Source organism: Platichthys flesus, chromosome 3 (genome assembly GCF_949316205.1).
Source record: "Platichthys flesus chromosome 3, fPlaFle2.1, whole genome shotgun sequence".
Taxonomy (NCBI): Eukaryota; Metazoa; Chordata; class Actinopteri; order Pleuronectiformes; family Pleuronectidae; genus Platichthys; species Platichthys flesus.
The window spans coordinates 15,568,494-15,587,883 of record NC_084947.1 but is presented as its reverse complement, the minus strand read 5'-3'; the positions used below and the strand labels follow the sequence as shown (position 1 = coordinate 15,587,883).

The 19,390-nt window shown below is 45.2% G+C and overlaps 1 protein-coding gene across 5 annotated transcripts in view; it reads right to left on the bottom strand.

Annotated features, from left to right (window-relative positions):
• Positions 1-19,390, bottom strand: part of LOC133933229 (uncharacterized) — a 296,679-nt gene that overhangs the window by 3,046 nt on the left and 274,243 nt on the right. For all 5 annotated transcript variants that reach the window (XM_062380198.1, XM_062380213.1, XM_062380189.1 and 2 more), the window contains 6 exons: positions 16,838-16,875; positions 10,991-11,111; positions 8,106-8,218; positions 7,716-7,764; positions 2,817-2,929; positions 2-418 (listed from right to left, as the gene is read on the bottom strand). In XM_062380198.1, the coding sequence (XP_062236182.1) occupies positions 2-418; positions 2,817-2,929; positions 7,716-7,764; positions 8,106-8,218; positions 10,991-11,111; positions 16,838-16,875 (851 nt within the window). The remainder of the gene's footprint in view (position 1; positions 419-2,816; positions 2,930-7,715; positions 7,765-8,105; positions 8,219-10,990; positions 11,112-16,837; positions 16,876-19,390) is intronic.

The following is a 19,390-nucleotide window of genomic DNA, read 5'->3' as shown; positions in this document are numbered from 1 at the left end:
CTTTTTGAGCCTCGGCTAAACCGCTGCTATGAGCTTGATGTCCGGTCAGCAGTCTCGGCAAGGAGCTGGCTATTGGCCTGCATTGGTCTCCCGCTGTCTTGGGTAAAAGATGCAAAGTGGTGAAGACTGTTTCTCTGCTCGCTCTGCTCCTGCGTGGGTCCTTCCTCAGCTCCAGCGGCCCCTCTGTTGTGCAACCCTCCCTCTCTCTCTGCCCCTGGTCGGATTTGATTGATGAGCGGCCATTTCCTGTCCTGTCTATCCCCGGTGCAGACCTGGCTCCGGCGAATGCTGAATCAGGTATCGCTCCATTGCCCTCATCCTGGTTTTTTTTTTTTCTGCGTTCTTCATCTTTCTCCTCCCCCTCCTCCTCCTCTGGGCCCTCTGGTCTCCGCAGATCCTGGATCCTGTGCTTAAAGTCCTGTCAGGAAGACACACAATCTTTTTTCAGGTTACTCCTATTGGGACACAGCTAAAATTCCCCTTCAAAGTAGTTTACAATTGGATGATCTATTACTTAAATATATTAAATATAAGAACAACCTTGGTTGCTGTCAATCCAACAGTTTCATGGGGGTCACATATCACTTTTATTTTATTGTTTTAGTTGAAATACAGGTTCAGAGCGTGTTAGCTGGGCTTCATGGACTCAAGGTGCAGGGAGGTGACAAATGGACTTCCAAGTGGCAATGAAAATCAATTTTGGTAATCAGAGGTATGAATTTATAGTAAAAGTTTTTAACATCTACTGCACGTCTGTCCATCCTTTGAGAAGGGATCAGTCCTGACACGCTCTGAGGTTTCTGTGTTTTCCCCTGTTTAAAGGTGGAGTCCAGTTGAGGGTAAAGGGATAAGTTTTATTTTCCAAGAGCTGAGCAGCACAGGTACTGTAATGAATTACTTTTTGCTATTGTGGAAGTATTGTAATTACTTTACAATAATTAAACTAAACATGCTAGACTCAACAAATCAAGAGTCTCTAAAAAGGAAACTATAAAAAGTAAATCCACTCGTAAAACTGGGACTTAAATATGGTATGACTGGTTTCTGTGTATGTACAGCAGTCATATTGCATGAATGTGTGTATATACTTGTGTGTGTGTGTGTGTTTGTGTGTGTGTGTGGATATGAGGGAATTGCCCTGGAAAAAGTTGCCTTCACCAATGCACAGTATAATTCTAATTGGCTTTATTAGGGGGCTTAGATCTAATACCAGCTCCGTGCACTGCCTTAGGCTATGTGGGTGTGTGTATTTGTGTGTGTGTGTGTGTGTGTGTGTACCTCTGTTTGATGTTTACGACTCACCAGATCTCTCATAGAATGTTCTCTATGTAACAGACATGAGTGGATGGACTAACACAGCTCTACCACAGCAATAAAACTCAAATCCCCCCTCAGCCTGGTGCAGCATGTTTCTCCCGTCTGAGAGCAGAGGCCCCAGTCAATAGGCACAGACAGTATTTAGAGGTTCAAGTCCAATGAAGCAGCAGCAGCGCAGCACCAGATGTAATGAAACCGACTTAAGGCTAGAGGAAAGCTGCATGAAACTGCACCGCAACATTTGACCCCATTTAAAAACTTGATACCAATTAGAGAGTTCTCGGTGTAAATTATTTAAGAAATCTCTCTCTCTCTCTCTCTCTCTCTCTGAACACACACAAATAATTTTTACGGGCATGCACGCATGTATGCATGGACGTGCACGTGCATCTCACACATTAACCGAGAAAGATATACACACACTCCTGTGCACTGACACACACACACACAAATTCCACCATGCTCTGGAAACAGACTTCTTAATGAAGCCTTCCCCAAGTGAAACTAGAGCAGAAATATATACTGGCCCATTTCTGCCTTCAGTTCACCCTCCTCTCCTCACGCACTCTCTCCCTCTCTCCCCCTCTCGCTCTCTCTGTCTCCCCCACCCTCACCTTCTCCACATCATTTGTTTTATTCATGTTTCGTTGTCTTTCTCTTTTGTCTCAATGAGTTAAATCACAACCCCTAATTTATGGCTCCAGGCAAAGACACTTCTCCAAACAAAGCGGCTGATGAGAGGGGATGACTGAAAACATACAGCACGCGGCGAGCGGTGTGTGTAAATCTTAAAATGTCTGTAACTGACTTCTTGTTTGTCGGTGGTTGTTTACATAAGGAATGAAAATGCGTGTTAAAGAATGGCTGTGATGCAAAATGAAAAAGGGCTGTGCACCGGAGAGGGGAAGTGAGAGAGAGAGAGAGAGAGGGGGGGGGGGTAAGAGGGAGAAAGAGGGAGGGAGGTAAATCCAGTGACACTGAGTGGGGAGCACTCAGGTGTGGTGAGAGGATTATACAAAACCCTGAGTATGAATGACAGTAAACACCTGAATGACAGAGATGGGGAGGGGCGGGAGCTTAGGTGTGAGTGTGTGAGTGTGTGAGTGTGTGTGTGTGTGTGTGTGTGTGTAAGTGTGGTTCTGGGTGACAATTTACCAGTCGTCACTGATACTCTGAGAGGTGAGTGAATATATTCACTACTTTGTGTTTTGAGCGCTGTGCTGTTTACTCAAGTGCAACTTGTTATGTTGTGTCGCTCATTACTGCATGCATAGAGAAACAGAGAAATGAATGGTAGCGGGTTTGAGAGGCAAACAGTTGGTGCGCGCAGTATAAGGAATATCAACAAGGCAGACAGGAAGTGCAGAAGAGGAAGATATCAATCGGGAGCGATCCACTGCTGTTGAGTTAGCGAGTGAGTTACAGATCGAGCCGTACAGTGTGCAAGCGAGTCAATAAAAGGGCCATAGAGCAAGAGAGAGGAGGTGTGTTTATCTTACTTGGGCTGTGTTTTCTTTCTCTGCGTGTTTCGTCGGTGGGGGATTCCTGTCAACGTCTCCGAAGAGGGCTTCACGTTGTGGGTGATCGCATCCTCTGTTCCCCTCCCCGCTCCCTGAAAACACAAACGCACCTCTCAGCATCTCCAATCAACACTTTAATGTATTTTCTTATTAAACCCGTCATTCTCTATATCAAAACGTTTAAGTCTAAGCTGGAGGCAGGTCAAAAATATCTTCTGCTGCGTTGTCAATGCCACCCAGCGGAGAACCTGGACTTGGGATGAAGGAGCTGCTTTTCTTGCGAGCCATTAGTCGGAGAGCTCTCACATTCCGCCCCGCTCTTGTGGAATACTCAAATATGTCTTTAACCTTTGGCTTAAGGTTAAATCCAGAGGAGAGCAATACATGTCGATTCCTAGATCTGCACTGAGTGAAATCCCTCACCTCTCGAGCTATATCGCTGTACAGTGCTGACTCTACATGAAGCGTGACCCCGTTTCCCCCACGGCGACCCCCTCCTCCTCTCTCGCAGCCTTGGAAGATAAGGGAGCACAGGGGAAAGGCATGCCAAGGCAGTAGACACTTTTAAGCAAAGATTAAAGGTTTTCCTTTTGAATCAGTCATTTGGCAGCGATGTTAGCATTTCACCCTGGTGCGGCTAAGGATCAATTTTTAATGCCGCTGTGCAGAGAGCAGACAGGGTGATTGGCAAGAGAGAAGCTATTTACAAAGGATCTATTTACAAATTTCCCATAGAAATATGCAGAGGGCACAATTGACATCTCTTACAGAATTTTAAATGAGCATTCTCCCTTTTTTTCCCCTTTTCGTCATGAGGCGCGACCTCTGTGAGCCCCCGATGATCGCTGCTCTGCGTGCAAGTTTTACGTGTGTGTGTGTTTTCACTCACATGTAAGAATAATAACAGAATCTATACCTCTCCCTTGTGTTGCATTGTGTTGGATTTCTCCGTGTTGTGCTGCCAGGGGCTGGGTAACTAGGTCAATCAACCCCGGTGTAAACACATCACAAGAATCCACCAAGAACATGCTAATGACAATGACTCTTTTTTTTAATTTATGTCTGTACTTCTCCACAGTTAAACTTTATATATATGCACAGTGTAACTCCTTGAGGGATGTCAAAAGAAGCCTGTGTATATCTAAGGAAAAATAGCAGGTAGCGGGTCGCTAGCTCCCAGACATGCTGCATGTACTTAGTGCTGCATGACTTCCATAGCAAACAATTCACAGGCAGGTAATAAAAAGTATGATTGTTGAAGATTTGTTTTTCTCTGGGTAAAAAGTGAAACATTGCTGTGAATTTCAGTGGAGTTGTTGATCTTTACAGTGGTCGAGATATCGCAGACAAGCGCATTAATGGTAAACACGAGAACTGCCATTGATGTTGACACTGATTCTAACAAATGTACTTTCTTACTGCAGTCAGGTCATGGATGTGTGGGTCGAGTGAACCTTTGTTTGTTGAAACCTGAACAAGCCAGTCGCACACTAAAATGTGATGCTTGTCTATTTGAGTTGTTACGGTACAGGTGCGTTAGTCCTTTTTGGGCTCTCCAAGCACCTGTACCAAATCACCTCAAGTAGACAAGCATCACATTTTAGTGTGCGACTGGATTGTCTGAGTTTTTATAAACAACACTCACCTGACCGCAGTAAGTATCTCTGCTCCTTTCATTGTCCACAACCGTTGTTGCTAACTTCCATTATTATTATGTCTCTGTTCTGTGGTTTTGAAGAAAGTTTTGAATTTTTTGTGTTGTTTTTTGTTTTTTGTTTTTTGTGTTTTCTGTTAATGAGCTTGAGTGAGGCATCTCGGCCACCGTAGATCTTTGAGACATGTAAAAGCCAGAACAGGACGGACACAGTCAAGCCCAGACAGGGACCGACAGCTTAATTCTACAGACTGACACACAAGTTCATGTTTATGCAGCCCTGACTCTACTGTCCCACCACCTATCAGTCTTCACATCCATCCATGAATCAATCCATACATCCATCCATCCATTATCTAGCCGTCTATTCATCCGTTATCCAGCCCTCCATTCATTCATGCAGTCAACTGGCCTTCCAGCTGACCAACCCACACACCATTGATCCGGTGATTGACCCTGCACTGGCTGGATCGATGCTCTCTTAAATGGCATCATTGTAAGCTCTTAGTCACAATGGCCGGCTGTTGTTTGTGCAGTTCATTTCCAAGGTAGCAAGGCCGCGCAGGGCTCTAACCCGAGGTAACTCTCCTTTCTCCTCTGCTTACATGATCACAGAGAATTGAGAAGAGGGGGATACAGGAACAACAAAAGGTATCGAACAACCAGCATCCTGTGTACATGCAACAAAGGGGTCAGCGGTCCGTGCACAACTACCTGTAATGACTGACTATTATATACTCAGGATAAAGATGTCTGGGATACAGCAGGTTTACAGACACGTGGCCGCACTGTTACACAGGCAAGATGGCCGACAACATTTATAGATGGAATGTGTGATGGTGCAGATCGACACAACGAGATGAAAACTGAGGGTTAAACTCAATCTAAATAAATCAATCTCAATAAATACAATATTACTGCGTGATTTTATTTTTCAATTGAACATTTCATGGAAACAATTGCTGCAGATCCACTATAGTAAAAATAGGCAAGAATATTAACCTGGAGGAGCAGCAGTATTCAGTAAACTCGTGTTCAGTATATATCTGTGCAGTCTATTGTGGCTCGGTGTGCATACAGAAACCCTGTTGGGTTAGAGCCGGGCTGGGTCTTGGCATTAAATGACTGGGACTCTGACAAGTCTCCGAGCTCTGTCACGGCGGTTCACAGGTCTTGTTAGCCAAGGTGTCGGCAGGGGTGGAAATGACTGTGTGCAAGTGTGTGTGTGTGTGTGTGTGTGTGTGTGTGTGCGTGTGTGTGAGGTGAACATAGACAGCACTCCTACCTCCACCTCCTCACCTGACACCAGCAATAAAACTAAACAGGCCAAGGTGCTGTGTGTGTGTGTGTGTGTGTGTGTGTATGTGTATGTGTGAGTGTGCATTGAAAAAAAAGGGGGCATGTGTGCTGCAGGGTTGTTGCTGCTGTCACCAATTTGCCGGGGCCTCCAGACGGGAGTTGGAGCAAGGTGACGGAGCTGTAGCTTGATAAACACAGAAGCCCTGCTTCGATTTCCCATCCAGTCCACTTTGGAAACACATGGCTCTTCCTGGGCGCTCCTGGCCCAGGGATGAAGGAGGAGAAGGAGGTGGGGGGCAAACGGGGGAGGAGTGGGTGAGGAAGGAGAGCCACAGGAGAGCCACAGTAATGGGTGTGCTGCGAGGGGAGAAGAGCAGTTGGGGGGGGAGGTTGGGTGAGGGAGTAATGGAGGGGAGGCAGAACGTAGCGGGGATAGGGAGAGGGGAGCGGAAGGTGACAGGCCTCAAGGGATCAGGTGTATTTACTTCTAGCCGCATGACAGAGCCTCCGTGCCTCCGAAGACTCCCAAGATTCTTTAAAAGGTGAAAACACAACAGGAACGTTCAACCTCTTCTTCATTCTCTCACTCTTAATCTTTCACCCTCCCATTCCCTCCATCCCTTTTGCCTGGAAACAACTCGCCGCCTCTCCACTGACGTCTGAAGTTTAAAGAGCAGCTCCAGTCGGAGGAGCAGCTGAGTGTCTGCCGAGGGAGGTGGGGCACCGATCTCCCCTCTGCCCCCCTAGAGAGCTAAGGAGATCACACTTTAACCCCCCCCCCCCCCCCCCCCCACCGAACCCCACCCTGCCTGCTCCTCTCCGCCGTGCCTCAACACCAACATAAGAGGACAAGTGTGGGCTCTAAGCACCAGTGATCAAACACAGGCGGCTGTTGGGTGTGCGAGGCTCAGGACGGTTGGCCTAATAGGATTGGAAGCCCCCAGGTGAGCCAAAGGACACCTCCAATCAGCGTGATTAGCCAAAAGGCTGAGCAGCGGTTCCAGCTCCGGCGCTGAGTGATGCTCCGGCGCTAAAAGGATCACATGTGCTGCGCGGAATGCCAGCGAGTCATGCAGCGCGCCGCCGCGTTTGACGGTGCATGTCTAAGTTTTTCGCGTGGGATTGATGGAGGTTTAAAGTTGCATGCAGCTTTAAAAGTGTCGGGGTGAAGTGGAGATTGGGACTGTTTGCTAATCATTATTAAGTTCACAGGAGCGTGTGATGTGGGATGATGTTGTGTTTGGGGCCACTTGTATAAACAGTAGGTTGTGTACATGTATGTGCACAGCCGCAATGCACGACTGCACATGCATAGGCACATATCAATTTGAAGACCTGCATACTCACGTAGTAAAAGCCTCACACATACACAACACACCCACACACACACACCCACACACACACACACACACACACACACACACACACACACACACACACACACACACACACACACACACACACACACACACACACACACACACACACACACACACACACACATATACACACACACACTCGCACACACACAGGCTTTTATAAACTCATCATATCCAAAAAACAATTACCAGAGACTAAGCTCATCACTGACTAAGCAAAAGTCATCCAGCGTGTAAAACACACAATATAATTAGCACACATCAAGCTGCTGGGTCCTACTGTGCATTAATGATGCCTCCCTCTGAAGTGAATTATGGTTTGATGAGTGAAAAGTGAGTGAGGAGGGGCTTTGAGGAGGAGCGAGACATCGTTTAGAGAAAGGGAAGAGAAACCGGCGTGGAGGAGGAAGAGGGAAGACGAAGGAGGAATTGAACTGGTTTACCTTTGTTGAGCCACAGACGTTACCAACCCCCCCTCCCCCCCCCCAAAACATTGAACCAGTGGGATGTGTGTGAATGTTTCTGGATGGACGATGGGGTACTCACGTGTGGCGAGGGCCATCATGTGCCAGGTCCCACAGGCGACATCACGCACCTGCATAAGAATCACACGGTTTTAGAATTTTCCTGGAAATGGACCTTTGGCATTACATTCTGTCAGCTACAGAATAAACAACAGACAAAGTTTAGGTGCATCAGCTAGATATCATTGATTGTCGCGTGGCCAGGAGTGATATATAATCTTTAAACCCATTGAAGGCAGTGCTCAGCGTTCGGTCCCGGGTGATGCAGTGTGGAGTTACCCTTTAAGAATTTATGCATATCCAGCCAAATCTCATATACTCGGAAAAATCCTGAGGCTTTCATCTACTTCCCTCTTGAGGAGCCTGAAAACATAATTTGCGCAGTCTTTCTCAAACACGCACGCACACGCACCTTTCTGCCTTCCATTTCAACCGGCTGGGGGGTCCAGAGTCTTTTGAGGCCTGGATGGTCAGTGACCAGGGACACACCGGGGATCTGTCCCCAGAGGAGCAGCTCTCCGCCTGCTGCAGATGTGGACACAAGAGGGAAATGCTCAGAAACATGCAGAGTCATCTTGACACGTTATTATATTCCGTCAAGGAGGTTGATTTCATTGGTGGTTGTTATTGCTGGTTTCTGATTTAGCAGGATTATACAAAAACTACTCAATCAAATTCCACGAAATTTGGTGGAAGGGTATAGAACCCATTAAATCTGGAGTGGATCCATCTAATTGAGTAGATCCACTTTCTTTAAGATGGTTGGATTGGCGTTCTCCAAATGTTCCCTTCTATTCTGAAGTATGGAAAGGAAAACGACTCCTGTCAGGATTCACGTGTTGGCTTGAGGTTCTCACATGTTACCCACCGCGAACAATGCATTACAAGCTCCTCGATCACATTTACTCATTCAGTGTCCCTGGAGCCAGAAGGGAACCAGTACCCAGGCGAGCACAGAACCTTAAAACTCAGATTCGAAAAAGAAAACCCATAATGAAAAAAACGTGGAATTTGACTTTAAAATACATCCTGTAAGTTTGGTTTCGGTTTAGAAGAGGTTAGTGTGTCTGAAGCACAGTACTGCCCTGAAACAGTTACCCTGCGCACACACTCCCTTTCCTCATGGCGTGCTGAGCAGAGGGAAGACTTTCTCAGTTGGTACTTATCAAAAGACACACACACACACACACGCACATGCACACACACACACACACACACACACGCACACACTCTCACACACACACACAAGCGGACACACGCACCCAGTATGTACTCACACAGAGCAAACACTCAAGCATCCACTCACTCATACTACCTCAGTCTGCCCATTTAAACCTGCCACTAATAAATTTATATTTACTGCCTGCATTGAGGACTTTTAAATTATGGCATACAATAAACCTGGCACACACATCTCAAAAGCTCTTTCAGGGGATGTTAAAGCAATATAGTAAGCAATTTTCCAAAGTGGATTACAAATTTCACATCCAGGTTTTATTACACATTACGATAACTTAACCACATCTAAATGTTCTGCATAAATGGGAAATATGTGCTGCTTAATATGCTATTTTTCATTTTTTAAGAAGCGCTTTGCAAACCCTGCCAAGCAAGGGAGCATGCTGGTTTGTATGGTGGGGGAGTCAATAATCTTTATGAGGTGGATTTTAATTACAAGGAGATAACTGAGTATCCTCCTCACGGCAGGCCTCCATCAATCTCTATCCTGCATCAAGCTGTACGTAGCCTTGCCGCGCACATACGTGCACTCACACACACACACGCACGTGCACGCAGACGCACGCGCACACACAGACGCAGATACCCTTTCGGACATGATTGATCAATCAATCAGTAATGTATTATTTTCATTTCAGCGAAACAAAATAAAAGCATGAGGCGGGCGTTTCAAGGCGTTTTAACCCCCCCCCCCCCCCACACACACACACGTGGGCTTAAGCTGCTAACACACACATACATAATGTATACATACAGACACACACACTTGTGAGCTTGTACAGAGACGCTGGCAGTGTAATCCAGCTAAAAAAGGTTAAGGCTGATGTTTTCCCAAAGAACGACCGTCTGTGAAAGGTCAGATCAATCATGTGCTAAGCATGCCACATAAGCAATCCATAAAGAGCTTGTTTTAAATAATAACATTTTATAGATCACCTAAAGACATAATGTACCAAAGGCAAGCGGGGCTCCACTCTCCAAATAGTCTTCACCGCGCCAAGAATTCAAATGGGACCAAACTTAATATGTTCACTGCAGCTCATTTAATGAACCGGTGGCATTTCGAGTGAAACTACGCACGCAGTGCCAGCAGACGTCTCTGTTCAACAATAGGCAATTCTTTTAACGGAATATTGCTGTAGAGCCGGGTGCTGTAAATGTGCCCCGGTCTTGAAACAAGTACAATTCTTTTTTTTCATTCTCTCTTTTAGTGGCTGATGTTACATTTGTTGTGTAACCACTTTAATTCCATCTGTCTCACAGAAGGAAAAGCAGCAATTGAAGGAGAAGCAGTAGCTTGACACGTTGTAGCAGTGTAAATGTATTGGAACTAGTTTCGTGGCAGTTCAATTGCTCTCTGTGGAGCAGAGGGGCGATGAATCGGAATTGCTGAAAAATGTAGAAGAAAGAGAAAGGTATAAGAAAAAAGGGACGATCTGCAAATACCTTTTTAGTAAAGTAAATTGGCAAAAAGAGAAATTGGAGTTTGACATTTTTTGGGGGAGATACAGGAAAGACGGCCAGGCGAGTGGAAAAGCTGATGTAAAGAGAAGGTGTTTCCTTATCTCCCGGTCTTATTAATAACAAAGTAGCTACCGGGACAGACATATCTTCGCGGCAGTAGTTTAGGGGATATCTGGTTTAACAACAAATCAGTTCATTATGTACTCCATCTAACACATAACACTGCATCGGGCTGCAGTGTTGCACAATTTAGCTGGGATGGTTTAAGAGATATCGAGAGCTAATGAGGTTGAATTTGTGCTCCGAGTGATGTCATTTGAGGACACTGAATCCTTGTTTTGTTAATTAAAACTCAATGAAATGATGTAGATGAAAAATGAGCATGGCTCAAAGCCACAGTGAGGGATACTGCTGGGAAAATAAGGTTTTCAAATTATAAAGTATTTTTTTGGGGGTATATTACGCGCAGTGAATACAACTTTTAAAGATCTTGTAAAAATCACACGTCACAATGAGAGATATCTGCAGTGACAGAAAGAGAAGGACGCTGAGGGAGAGAGGAACCCTCAGTACGGTCTCACAGGTCCAGCTCACCTGTGACAGCTGCACTGGAGCTGTCTCCTGCTCGTACCCCTGTGACTCCAGCGAGATGGGAATAGTTGAGAAGATGTGGAGCAGAGACGTGAATCCTGTCCTCGCCGAGTCCAAGCTGTCCCTGCGAGCGAAATAATGATACAGTGTCATTCACAGGATCAAATTAAAGTTTAATCCCGATGATTTTGTTGCTCGTAGACAGAAGGGTTGAATAAAGACACATGCCGGAGTGGCGTTTCAATTTTGGGGGAAAGATGAATCTTCCCGCTAAGCGTGGTGGCATTATATCGCGAGCCCCTCAGAGTCTATCTTTCACCTCATCTTCCTTCACGCTGCCCTGCCGTTGCTGAGCGTAAACACGGTTGTTAGATTTGTCACAGAGTGTCGTAATTTAAGTGCATCTCTGCAAAGCCCTGTTATGATATCTGCTGCGTGCGGCTAAATATGACACAGGGAACTGGCAATTCATCTCGGCTCAAATGGCTGTCGCCCAGGAGGAAATACTGATAGAAAAGACTCTCTGCATATTTCTTTCACCAGAGAAAAAGAAGTCTAGTGTGTTTCATGTTTCATTTACCATCATGTGCAACTGCCTGGCAATGCAATCCCTCATCGGCGAGCGTGTCTGTGTAAAACCCCTATTCACACACAAAGGCTTAATAACCACAGCATCTCGTGCAGTACAATAGAATGCATTGTCCTCAATTTACACCTCTCCCTCTCTCTCTCTCCCTCTCCGTGTGTTGTAAATGGTGAGGGTGTTCAATTTGACTTCTCTCAGCTGTCCTGCTCCTCTCTTTCCTGCTCGCCCCTGCAGAGACAAAGGGATTTCTGCACTGTGCTCATGTGCACGTCAGCATGCCCTGGCATATGTTTGAAAGTGAGCACAATATGTGTGGGTTTACATTCTAACTGAGTGTGCCTGTGTGTGTGTGTGTGTGTGCCGTGGAGTAATCTGGGTCTTTAATTGCTTATTTGAATGTGCGCTACAGTGAGGATTTGTAGACGCGCTGCAGCATATGTTCCTGCTGAGAGAGAGAGAGAGAGAGAAAGAGAGAGAGAGTGTGTGTGTGTCTATGCGTTTATAAGTGCAAGTGTGTGAACTTCCATCAGACTGTGCAAGTGTAAGTTTACTTGTGTTTAGGTACAGTAAGTGAGCAGATGTGTCCATACCTGAGTTTACACGTCTGCATGTGTTTATACTTGTATACTTTTGTGTGTGTGTGCGTGTGTGTGTGTGTGTGTGTGTGTGTGTGTGTATGAGTCAGTGAATGAGCGCTGTCAGGTGCTGCTCCATGCTGTGCCAGCTGCATCTGGAGCCATCTGTGTTGGGGCTCAGTGGGGGGGGGGGGAGTGGATGACTTTAATGTACTTGAACCCCAGACAGACCTTTCCCAGACAGTTGTCAGTATGAAACCAAGATAACTGGGCCCAGTCAAGCTGAACCGGCTGATCTGGGAGGTGAGCAGCAGACAGATGCTTTGGTTACACTGTAACCCCGGTCAGACTCACTGGGGAACCTCTGGCACTCAGATACACACAAACACTGGAATCGGTTTGTTTCCAGTGGTAGAATAGTCGTGTTTTATATCAGGGGCCGCTCTCATCTTTTCTGAGCTGTCAGGCCTCTGTTGCCTGCGTTCTACAATGTGGGGTATCTACATGATAGAATCAGATTATTAATGTAAAATCGAGCTGGACATTTTCTGTTTTCACCTCTGACAAAGAGGTTATGTCTGTCTGTCAGGATTGCTCAAAACACTATTTTCACTTGGTGGTATCTATTTAAAATAAGTTTTTTTAAGTAAACATTTCTAGTAGTGTGTTTGTGTGTGTTTGTAACATTTTCACCGATATCCCAGGGTAAGTTGATCTGGATGAAAACGATCAGGCATATTTAGAGGACTGATATTTATCTCTGGGGTTTGGCTTGCTTGATTTCACAGGACTGCTGGGCCTCGATAGTGGTGCCCACTCTATTTCTAGTTTGCTCACAGAGTTTGTTTCAGACCTGGGATATTTGTGAAAGTGGGAGCAAATTAGACGGAGGAACATTTTTAGGCCAGTGCTGAAATTAAAAACCTGCTTCAACCTCAGCAGGACACGCTGAGACTTATTCCTGAATTAATGAGCACAAACAAGTCTCCGACACACAAGCACAGCATTTGGAGGAAGAGGATGGAGAGAGAGCGATGGGACGATGGGGGGGAAAAAGCTCATTCTGTATTAATTCTGAATTATTTTCTATTTTCAGCTGTTTACGTTATATGGTTAATCATTTCTCACATCAGTCACAAATGCATGATTTACTTACAAACCCAATAATAAAACATTAACACTAATACTTAGACGTATCCAGAACACAATCTAATAAGTATTCTGTTTTTGTTTTCAATTAGAAGTGGTATTATTTTAGTAAAGACCTGGGGAGGAGTATAGTTTTGATTGTCAGGATTTATTTATCATCTCCTCTTGCACCCCCGTTATCCTCAAAGAAACTATCACATAGTAAAAAAATAGAGAGGGACATCGATTTAAAATGACAACAGCCCTCCACACTATGCCCACAAAACTGAAAACAACAACAATCCTGCACCACAAAAGACAACACAGAGGCCCAGTAATGATCTTGCAGCAACAATATGATTAGTGAAGCACAAAATCAATTAATGCAGCAGCGGAATCAATAGGTGTCTCTCAGCATATATGTCCTGCAGTTAATTAATAAACAAAAAGGACATTAAGCAGCGGAGCATCAGACTGTGGCAACGACTGTCATCAGTCACGACGTGTGTGTACTGATGGCATCAGCAGGAAGGAAAAGGGGGAAAACACAGACAGATATAAATGTGAGCCTGACATAAACACCCCACACACCCATGGGCAAAGATGCTCACACCATGTAATACACGAACACCGAGAGGTTTCTCTCTTCCTTTTGTTTTTCATGTTTTCTTCCCTCACACTGAGGAGGACCTGTAGATCAGCGGTATCGATAACGCTCATTTTACTCCGCTGCTGCAGCCCAGACCATATTAGCATCAATTTGGAACAGGTCCAGGGTTCGATGGGGCCTGAACTGTGTTGGAACCAGGCCCGGGGTTTCCACAACCATCAGACCGGCTCCTTTATAATTTACCATGCCTGATGAGTCACCCGCATCATTACATTACAGACGGGGCTGCAATGGAAAGGCCAAACAGCCACACTATCTATTGTATATGTATAAACACATGCTACAATCTGCTGCTACCCTGGTGACTTCTTAACGACATTTCACCAGTCTGGAAGATAATAAGACTAGGTATTAAACAAAGAAATGTTATGCTTTATTATTCGTGGTCTCAGGCACATGTGTTCAGTATTATATGTATTAAATATATGGATGTAATATATGTATTCATTATACACAGCTCAGGAAAGAATCAATCCAGATCTGTCTGAAATGTATCGCAGCTATTTTATTCCAGTGTTACATTTTCTAATATTAGAGACATGTAGACAGTAGTTTAAAGAATAGAGCAAAAATGTTACTTTGATTTAAAATCGAATAAAATGATAATCATGCAGGGGTCTGAGCTGTGTATGGAGCATGTGCATTTGTTGCACACTGCACACGTGTTCCTATTTCAGCCCTCAACGTTTCCCTGAGAATCAAATGATGTTTTCTAACAGAACTTTGTTTTGAAGGTTAGTCATTGATTGCCAATGCAGATGAACTATAATCTGTAGCTCATCTCTGTACTAACATCGTCTGCTGTCCACCTCATTACGCCGGCTGTTTAGAGCTTGTATTTAAAGTCAATTGGATGCTATGTCAATTTAGGTCCCTGGCCAGTTTGAACTCGCTGTCAGAACTTCAGCAGACGGTTGACCCTGCTATCACCCAGCTGACATTAGCAATCCAGACTCAACTCTAGACTGCAGATGTATTTGTCTTTATTGAGTTTATGGCATCAGCTACACTGGCGTACTGGTTAATTCAATAATCCATAATGTGAAGTAATAGTCGTAGATATTCAGATAGGAAAATTTCACGTTTAAAGCGATTGCTTTCTCCACAACCCTGATCCATGGCTTTGACTTCTCCTGCCTGCTTTGAAAACGTACTTGTTTCCCCTGTTATATGCTGTTAACGTATTGATTCTGCCTGTGGCACGCACTCTCTGACATCATTCAAATTCCTTCTCACCTCAATCATGTGATACAGCGCGGGCCGTCCGTCTTTTAGTCTCAATAGGAGGAAAACAATGAGATTTCTATCAGTAATACTATTACCAGCCGTAATAGGGTTAGAGCAGCCTGGGTTTACCTTAGTAGAACTTTATTAGGTTTAAGACCTTTTGCTTTTATACTGCTACTGATACATAACAGCTTTTAAGCCCCAGAGAGAGGAAGGTATCCGCTTAGTTAAAAAAAAACGAAAAAAAGATGGCCTCTCGTCTCATGTCTTCTCCAGCGACAAACAGTGTTATCTTTCAGGAGGTGGAACCTTTCTTATTTTTAATGTGTTGATGGGAGTAGTTTCGGTGTGGCACTATGTGGCTGATTACAGGGGGAGTCTTAATCAGGTGGCGCAGTCTGCGAGGGGGCCCCTGGGGCTGAGAGTGTGCTACATCCTGTCAGACTGCACAGAGAAACAATCAATCATCAGAGCGGCTCCACGACACAGGAGAGAGAGGGGAGAGAGAGCGAGCGAGCGAGAGGGCAGAAAGACACGAAAGAGAGAGGAAGAGTACGAAAAAAATGCAGAAAAGAAGGGTAGGACTAGGAGTGGAGAGCAACGAGGACGAGCGAGGGAATGAGGCTGGAGATAGAGAAAGAGGAGAAAGAGGAGAAGGAAAGAACGCGATGAGGGGAGAGAGGAAATTGACTGTGCCCTTGCAGAGACTAACTTTGAGTTATATAGACGTGAGGACGCTTATGAAAATCCAATGAGTCTAGTTAGACTAGAAGCACAATAAGATTGCCGTGTGGAAGCCAAGGCCACGTCAAAGCTCGTAACAGCGGATGTCTACCATTTTCATTGCCCCCCTCCCCTCCCCCCCGTCCCACTAACCTTCACCTGCGTGTTTGTTGCACTGTCCTGGCGAAGCGTCACCCTTCGCCGTGACATTGTAAAAGTGATCACATGTTGGCGGAGGTTTCAAACGACCTCCCAGATAAACACCAGAGCCGGGAGGAAAAAGAATCAGAGAGAGAGAGAGAGCGAGAGAGAGAGAGAGATAGAGATAGAGAGAGAGAGGAACAGGGGGATTGAGGTGGGCCTAGGTTTTACACTCTCCGGGCTCTGTCTGGGGGCTGTGTAATGATGCGGCACTTTAAAGAACGTCTTAAATGAAAGGCCAGAACAATCCTCAGTGACAGGTGGGATTCTTTATCGAACAGAGGAGGAGGAGGAGGAGGAGACAGGACAGGGCCAGCAAACACACACACACATGTGCACGCACGCGCACACACACACACACACACACATGGTCGTGCACATGCATAAACTACAGTAGATTCCACCAAAAGGATTTCCTGCTCTGTCCAAGTGAAGCAGAGGAGTTGAAATGGACAAATAGCAGACCCCATAAAGGTGATTTATAGAATTTAAAAAGATGTGCGTTCTTGGCACAGCATGAAGGATATTAAGTGCTTGAAGGGAGGGCTCAGACACGAGTCCCCCAAAACCTTTCAATCTCTACTCTGGAGGGAGAAAGACCTCAAAATGTTTAAAAATGGAAGAAGTTTCCGTGTGCGTGTGTGTGTGTGTGTGTGCAATATGAAAAAAGCCTGGAGTCCAGTGTTGTTCTTATTCTACTTCTCCTGGCAGGGCCAAAAGTGGAGAAATGTTTGGCTCACCTCTTGCCCCATCCCCCAGGAGAAGACATTCCCACCATCTGAAGAAAGACAGAGAGAGAGAGAGAAGCAGAGAGAGGGAGAGAAAGAACAAAGTAAACCAGCCGGCCGACAATTTTAAACAAGGCAACAAATAGAATCCTGGGGTTAAAATAGAAAACGGAAGAATAAAAAAATAAAAATGAAAAAGTAAAGTGGAGGGAGAGGAGGGAAATGCGCAGCTGACAAAAGTGGCTCAAGCATCATACATCAAGCACTTGTTACCTCTCTCGGTGCTTGTGATTGCACATGACTGCAAACAAGTCAGTGATAAAAATCTGAAGAAAGATGAGACCGATCGGGCCGGCTTTAAAGATCATCAATCACGGCCCTGTAAGCTCAGATATTATTAGTTCAAGTAAAGCTGCACTCTTCCATTTTATGGACATCATAAAAGACTTTGGGAGGGGTGGTGGTGGAGGTGGAGTGGAGGAGATCCCCCAGTGTTTTAACTAGGACTGGGATGGATGTGTTTGGAAAAGCAGACCGGATGGATGGACAGCTCTAATGTACGTAGTAACGCTAACTGAATCACTCACACTGGACCCGGCTCCCCCCAGGGGGAGGAATGTGGGATGGGAGTGTACGGCCCCACTTAAAATATGTGTAAGTAAAAGTGTACGGTGAAGAGGGCAGCGCACGTGTGTGTGTGTGTGTGTGTGTGTGTGTGTGATACGTGTTTGAGTGCATGTGCTTGTACGACCCCTGAGAGGCTTGGTGAAAGCATGCATGGACCTTCGGGCTCATTAATACACCAGGATAGCAGCAGCATCACATGTGCTTTTCAGGGCATATACAGGACCCTCGGTACGGAAGGTGGGGATTTTAGAAGATTTCAAATAAAGCAGGTTCACAATGGCAATAACAGGTGCACATCGTGGGCTCGCTCTTTCTGTCAAAATGTGACGCTTTTATTGATCTCCTGACAGGTGCTGGAGTGTCATGACTCTTTTAAATTCCACAGGGTTGTGGTCAAACCCTTGAAAAACATTTAAAAACCCCACAAATATTAAATTACTTTACTTTCCAAAAGATGAGTTAAGATGTTGCTATTTGATAAATGTTGGTCAATGGCCGAGATGACTCACTACCGACTACATAGAGAGTTCACCTTTCTTTGGTGCTGTCCGAATGTTGAGTAAGAATTTCTCTACCCTATTTCCTAACCTTATTGTATCCCACAATGCATTGTGAAAAGAAGGGTACAAAAAGTCTAACATCATGCATTGCACTGAATGGAAAGAAAAACAGATGAGAGGGGAGAGAGAATTGTCTGATTTGAACACTAAATTCTGCCATGTCTGAAGGCAGAATGAAAAGAACTGAAAGAAGCTGCAGACACTAAGTATTGTAATAGTTTTGTCCGTGCCCCACATGTTCTTTTATACTGTTTGTTACATATGTTGGTGTTTCAGTGTTACAGAAATGTGACCTTCCCACCTGAACCACATAAGTTAGTTTTCAGTTGTGTTTGCGAACGCTCTTCAGCTCCTGAGAGGTTTCAAATGTCCGTCTGTTCTGGAAACAGCGTCCTTCAGGCTGTGAACACAATACCCACACGTCCACAGCAAAGAGGATAAAAGTGATATTCCTGGTCCCGAGCGATCTGTCCCCCTGCAGGATGACATCCGAGTTGGCAGAGGCTCACACTGTTTTTCTAACGTTCATGTGGGAAAATATGAGAGTTATAAAATGGACGGACATTGATGCGGCATGTTAGAACTGTGCAACAACAATAATGTATTTACCAGGGAAGAGAAAATGACCCGAGTAGTGTCTGAAAGTGTTTTTCTCATTTTGCAGATGTGCTCACTTAAAAGTCCTCTACGTGGAACTCCCTATACAGTGAGTTTCCGGTTTAGTGAGCGATTTCGGACACAGCTTATATCGTGGTCATATTGGTCTCATCTTGACAAACATTTATATGTATTTTTTAGGCTAATAAACACTTTGATTTATTCTGTATAAGGCTGTAAATATGACTTGTCTGTATATCCTGTGTGACACACTGACACCTGTTGTCTAACGTGTTTTTCCTTCCTGCATCATCTCGTCTGACAAAGAGCCGTCAGTTGACCCCGGATGTTGCTTCTGTCCATCGGCCACGACAAGCAGTAATGCAATGAGTTTAAAAACACTCAACTGCCTGTGGCCATTTTAATGAATACTTTCTACTGCAAATATTTGTCAGTCCATACCACTGCTCCCTGGGCAATGTCTCTGTTTTGTGTTTCACTTATTCCAACTTCTTTCCCTCCCTCTCTCCCTCTCCCTCTCCCTCTCCCTCTGCCTGCCAGTGAGGACATAAAGGCTAGTGTGAAGTCCATCACCGCCTGGTGAATAGCTGCCCTTTGTGCCTCAGAACTTAATTCACAGGCTGAAAGGACCCTGGCCCTGCCACAGCACCTCGGTGTGCTGCCTGATTTAAAAGAGCCTGCATGTCCGCTGCTCTCCGCCTGAAAACTCTCTGTCGCGTCGAACACACCGGGTTTTAATCTAGTCTTGCGGATTCAAAGA